General features: G+C 37.1%; 1 protein-coding gene across 1 annotated transcript; it reads left to right on the top strand.

The window, feature by feature from the left end:
* Nucleotides 1-2,427: 2,427 nt before the first annotated feature.
* On the top strand, nucleotides 2,428-6,383 carry gja8b (gap junction protein alpha 8 paralog b). Its single transcript, XM_073842137.1, has 2 exons — nucleotides 2,428-2,538; nucleotides 2,869-6,383. The coding sequence occupies exon 2, from the start codon at nucleotides 2,884-2,886 to the stop codon at nucleotides 4,060-4,062; it is 1,179 nt and encodes a 392-aa protein (XP_073698238.1). The 5' UTR covers nucleotides 2,428-2,538; nucleotides 2,869-2,883; the 3' UTR covers nucleotides 4,063-6,383.
* The last annotated feature ends 378 nt before the right edge of the window (nucleotides 6,384-6,761 follow it).

Genomic DNA, 6,761 nt, shown 5'->3' with positions numbered 1-6,761 from the left:
AGTAGTCTAAGACTAGCTTGGCCAAGCACTTATACAGAAATACCATGTTCAAGGCTCAGAAAAGTAATAAGGACATTATTAAAATAGTCCATGTGACATCATTGGTTCAACTGTAATTTTATGAAGCTACAAGAATACTTTTTGTGCGCAAAAAAAATAAATAAAATAACAACTTTATTCAACAATTTATTCTCTTCCATGACAGTCTTTGACACACATTCATGATCAGTGTTGGGGAAAGTTACTTTGAAATGTAATGCATTACAATATTGTGTTACTCCCTAAAAAAGTAACTAATTACTTTACTTAGTTACTTTTTATGGAAAGTAATGCGTTACATTACTTTTGTGTTACTTTTGCATTACTTTTTATATCTGGGCAAGGCTTGCTTGTTTGTTTTTATTATAAAAGTTGGATTTTTAGCAAATGTAAAAGCCCTTTCGCACCAAAAAGTGAAATGAATAAGCCTAAGGCTGAAAATAAGTACATCTGTGTCTGTACAGTAGAACTATAGGAGAAGGAAGTCCAACACTCTTCAGCAATAAAAAAAATTAAGCACAAATGTTAATCTAAAGAAAGTTTTGCTTAATAGTATGTTTGAATTGGACCAACAAAGGTCAGCAGCAAAGACATTGGTTAATACAATGAGATTAAATGCATAAAGTAAACAAAAAGTAATGCCAGTAACTCAAAACTATTTTTCTTGTAAATGAAAAAGTAATGCATTACTTTACTAGTTACTTGAAAAAAGTAATCTGATTACGTAGCTTGAGTTACTTGTAATGCTTTACCCCCAACAACTGTCCACAATAGTAGCATGATGCATGTTGATGCAGGAGCCAGCGCTCTAATGTAGAACCTTGATGCACTGCATTTTCATAAACATGTCTGAAGATTTCGACAGATAGGATGACTTGCAATTTTTCACTTAGTCTTACATATTTGAACTGGAATACATAGACAAACAAAGAGAGATGGACATTCTATGTCAGAACGCAGAGAGAGTTAAAATTGTGGAATCTTTGTGCAAAAAGAAGTACTGTTGTTGCTTCATAAAATTAAGGTTGAAACACTGATGTCACATGGACTATTTTAACGATGTCCTTACTACTTTTCTAGGCCTTGAACTTGGTATTTGTGTTCAACTGGTCGGCCAAGCTAGACTCCCAGGCTGATGAGTGCTCAAAACCCTGTAAAACCAGCAAAAACAAAGCTGAATGCAAGTTTGGAAACAAGTTTGGACACCCCGGCTTATATACACAAACAAGAGTCATTAGGGTTATCAGGGTTTTTTTTAGTTAGTTATTCTTAGTAGCGATAAAATCTTTTAACACCTACTTGTGGTACATTTCCGAGGTGCTAGTGTTTAATATAAAGAATATATGCAAATGCACTGCCTCCACCCACCAAACACTCACATAGCCACCAGTGATCATCATTCTTCAGTATCAACCAATGGCAACACTCAGCCCATGATGTCATTTCTAAAGCACATTCCAGTTGGATAAAAAGTGGTCCACACAGGCTAAAGCATTGTCCAGAGAGGGATTATTGGTTGTGGTTCTGACTATTTAGACTTGACTCTTTTGGTTTTATGTTGCTATAAAAGCATGTGTAAAACTTGACCTACTGTGTTTAAATATTAAGCATTTACATCCAGTTTTATTTTCCTATTCACGACTAGTATTGCAATGTATAAGAAAAATAAAACTAGATCCAGTTTACCATACAAACCATCATTGATTTCATGATAAAATGGTGTTTTATAGCCATGCCCTTTTCCATTATTGTAACATTAAATGCTAAAAAAAAAAAAAACTCTTACCATCACTGAGTTTGATTACACAGTGTTATTATCCATTTATCAGAACTTAAAAATAAGCATGTTTAAATTTATGCATAATTGCACAGTGCATAATTGGGATTTATTTTTGTAAAAGTAAAGTTCAAAAAAACATATTAGTTTGTTACTAATTTTAGAATAGATCTAGAATAGAATAACTCTATCACTATGATGTGACCACTTTCTCTGATCATAGCATAAGTCTTATGTCCATAAAAATGGACATGTGAACTAATTTGTTTAAAGCCCACCTTACCACTTCCTGTGCCTCAAAGAACCAATGTTTCTGAGAATCGTAACCAGAGTTTATAATAGCTGATTGATAACACTGCTAGTTTAATCTCAAGTGACAGTGTAGTGAATTTAGCATGCACAGAATCGTGCACCATGTCAAGTTTACATTTTTAAAATTGCCCCTTTCCCAATGCCGGTGTCACATACGTTCCCATTTGTGTTTGTGAATCCTATTGTACTACGCGTCACCATGCGTCGCCCTCTGAATAAAGGCTGTCTGGCTCCCAGCTTAAATATTGCAGCAAACTAAAAACCAACCATCAGACTGGATTCATTCACTTCTGCTCACTCGGGCGACAAGGATTGGAGGCCATAGGTGGGAACCAGAGAGCAAAAAGTTCACTTCACACCACAGTGTGCCAAGAGAAGGGGAACACAAATACTCTGGAGCGCTTACTGTGGCAAGTTGCCCATTTTTTACTATTTACCTGTATTGCTGTTTGGTCTGTATAATGGGCCTTTGATGTGAAGCTATGCATTTGATTTGGTTATAGAGAATTTGGGGTCTTTTATAAGAATCAGATTTGAGAGTTTTGAGACTTATGAAATGTAATAACTTGGTTTGATTATCTTTCCAATTCTAAACGGTTATCTGATAGAACTGCAAATGTGCTAAATGTGATTTCCAACAGTATATTGCTTGGGACAATCTACATCAAGTTAATTCCTACATTTTTAATACAACAAACATTTAGCCTCACTTTCAAGCATCTCTTTTGTTTGCTCCGCAGTGCTGACAGTCAACCATGGGTGACTGGAGTTTTTTGGGCAACATCCTCGAGGAAGTAAACGAGCATTCAACAGTAATCGGTAGGGTGTGGCTCACGATCCTCTTCATCTTCCGAATCCTTATCTTGGGCACGGCGGCAGAGTTCGTGTGGGGTGACGAGCAATCGGATTATGTGTGCAACACGCAGCAGCCGGGTTGCGAGAACGTTTGCTACGATGAGGCCTTCCCCATCTCGCACATTCGCCTGTGGGTTCTCCAGATCATCTTTGTTTCCACACCGTCTTTGGTATACGTAGGCCATGCAGTCCACCATGTACACATGGAGGAGAAGCGCAAGGAACGGGAGGAGGCTGAGCTCAACAGGCAGCAAGAGATGAACGAGGAGAGGCTGCCGATCGCGCCCGATCAGGGAAGCGTCCGTACGGCCAAGGAGACGAGCACAAAGGGCAGCAAGAAGTTTCGTCTAGAGGGCACTCTCTTGAGGACCTATATCTGCCACATTATCTTCAAGACCCTCTTTGAGGTCGGCTTTGTGGTGGGCCAGTACTACTTGTACGGCTTCCGAATCCTGCCGCTCTACAAGTGCAGCCGTTGGCCGTGCCCAAACACGGTTGACTGCTTCGTCTCAAGACCTACCGAGAAAACCGTGTTCATCATTTTCATGTTAGCTGTGGCCTGCGTGTCACTCTTCCTCAACTTTGTGGAGATCAGCCATTTGGGGCTGAAAAAGATCCACTTTGTATTTCGTAAACCGGTGCGGCCGCAAGTTGAGGGACCAGGGGCGGCCGAAAAGGCTTTGCCTTCTATAGCATCCTCCTCGATCCAAAAAGCCAAAGGCTATAAGTTGCTAGAGGAGGACAAAGCCACGTCGCACTTCTTCCCACTGACTGAGGTAGGGGGAATGGAGACTGGCCGTCTGCCGGCTCCGTACGAGCCATTCGAGGAGAAATCGGACGAGGCGACCGCACCTAGGAAAGACGTGTCTAAGATGTATGACGAAACGCTGCCTTCCTATGCCCACACGACCGTGATAGGACCAAGTGCACCGGCAGGAGTTGTACGCAGGGATGAAGATGAGGATGAGTTGGCTATCGAAGCAGACGTGGAAGCCAGCGAGACGATAGAAGACACGCGACCACTCAGCAGCCTGAGCAAGGCCAGCAGTCGGGCAAGGTCAGATGACTTGACGGTATAAATAATATAGAACTGGATTAAGAAGTGCAGCAGTATAAAATGTAGTTTTGGAAAGCAAAAACGAGAGAGAAAGAGCAACTGCGCCAACACTTATAATACCAGCTCTTTATTTTGAGGAAGAAAGCGATTTAAAAAAAAAAATAATGCTGTGCAATTTTCATGCGGAAACTTGAGAGCTTGATTCATTTCTTTTTTATATACAGCAGTATTTTTTGTACTGTTTTTATCAAACAGTTAACAAACCAAAGTGATCTGCAGAAGCTAGATCTGCATAGGGAGGAGTTAGAGATTTATCAAAATATGTGGTGTTTTTTTTTTTTTATAACATTTTCTATCCAGAATTTTACTGGGAGGTAGGATTCTGATGTTTACATTTTTTTTGGATTAGCCATTAGCTGAATGTTGTATTATGTGATATTTTGTTATTATTCTGATAAGAAAACTGTCAGGGCATCATCCTTTTCACCTCAACAAGTTCAACCATACATGATGATAAATACTAATCAATCTTATTGATTTGTATGTGAATGGTACTGTAATGGATATGTGTATGTGTGAGGTGAAACAAATGCTGATAGTTGCACAGTCGTTCATCATGGCATAGTAGCAAAATATAAAGTATCTACAAAGAAATGACCACCGCTGATATACGTAAAGCATAATATCTTGTTTCTGGTCTCACTGACTTAGTCTCTTGATTGAATAAACTGTAGGTTAGAGTGTATCTAGCGATAACTGTAATAACTACATTAGCCATAGAAAAGATTGTAGGCCACATTCTTTCTAGTCTCTCTGCGCATACAGCCATGATGATGATGATAAAGATCACGCCCAATCAGCACAAAGTATTGTTCGGCAAGAGACAATAAAACAACATTACATGACATGTCAACGCAGACGCTCTGACATCCTTGATGTTGTTGGAAACAACATTTTTATACCTAAAGGCTAAAAAAAAAGGCTAATTCACAATATTTTAAAGGGCAGAAGGGTTTCACCCCATTATTGACGTATCACATGTCTTGTATTTTAAACTATGCCTTAAAATTTAGTATGAAAATGAAGAATCGAATGAAAAAAAGAATTGGTCATGTATGAGTTTTAGCTTTCAATTGTTTATTTTATTATTTATTTGATTAATTACTTCTGACCAATTAAATTGTCCCTTTGTTTGTAACACTTTCACAGTTCTACCAAAGTCATAATACACAATTATGACCCTGGACCTCAAAACTAGCCGTAAGTACCATGGGTATATTTGTAACAATGGCCAAAAATGCACTGTATGGGGCAAAATGATCGATTTTTCTTTTATGCCAAAAATCATTAGAATATTAAGTAAAGATCATGTTCCATGAAGATATTTAGTAAATCTCCTACCGTAAATATTTATGCATCAAAACTTTATGCATTTCTAAGAATTTCATTTGTACAATTTTAAAGCGATTTTTTTTGCACCCTCAGATTCCAGATTTTCAAATAGTTGTATCCCAGCAAAATATTGTCTATAAATCATAAATCAATGGAAACTTTATTTATTAAACTTTCAGATGATGTATAAATTTCAGTTGTTAAAAAACGGACCCCTAATGACTGGTTTTGTGGTCCAGGGTCACAAATAACTGAAATGTATAAAAATGGTTAATTTCACGTCAAATAAGTGTTTATGATAACTGGTACGTCAAAAAATTAAAACTTCCTGCATTTACTTTTCTCTTCCACCCTGCCAACGGCTTCATATTATTTTGGATTGAATGTTAAATTGTTTTATTTCATGTTGCTGCCATGAAGTAAACTTTTCCAGAACCTAAAGCATTGAAATACAAAATGTCTACATGTTGTATGTGAATGATATTATTTAATGGCAAAAACACACATGATGCTTTGGCAGACTTCATAAGGTGATGCAATATTAAACTCAGATCAAATGAGGTCAAATAAAAAATGGCAGAAGTTATTAAAGGGTTTATCTCCTCTGTTTTGTGTCACTGATAAACAGTTCTTCACTGTGTCTTTTCTGAGAACTGGTTAGTGGAAACAACAACGTAACCCTGAGGGCTGTTAATGATAAGATAAGAGCATGAAATTATTTCAGAAGCTTGCTTGAAATGCATCTATTACCACAGAGTTTGCAGCAAGGGACTAGCTCTACATTTTGCTGCAGACGTAGAATGGACCCCCCCCCCCCCACATCATTTATAATTCTTAAACAAACAAACAAAAAACACTTGTTTTTTTTTTTTACTAACTTGTAATCCTTTACCGCGCCTATACAGAAATGATTGTCAGTTGAAACCTGTGGATATAGCCAATAAAAGGTCATGTGTGGTCAACAAAGCTGTCTGACAGTGTTTATTAATAGCACAGTGTGAAAAATCATTCTTTCCAACACATAAACATATCTCCCTCAAACACACACATCAAATTCTAAAAAGACATACTATTCCCCATTTTTAATTTTTAATTTGTGGAGTATGCATCATGCATATGCAATCTATTAATAAAAGTATATTAAAATTAAAAACATATAGATTATATATGATTATTATAGATTTAACATTTATTAGTTTTTAAGTATGTATACTTTTTAAGTCAAATTTTTTAATAGATTGCTTTACATCTTTAAAACTAAAAAAAAAATTTAAAACATGGTATTTTGCAAGGTTAAACTGAGACTCAGAACACTTTGCTGCTCTCTTG

This window comes from Garra rufa, chromosome 6 (assembly GCF_049309525.1).
Source record: "Garra rufa chromosome 6, GarRuf1.0, whole genome shotgun sequence".
Classification (NCBI taxonomy): Eukaryota; Metazoa; Chordata; class Actinopteri; order Cypriniformes; family Cyprinidae; genus Garra; species Garra rufa.
This window is presented reverse-complemented; position numbering and strand designations above follow the sequence as displayed.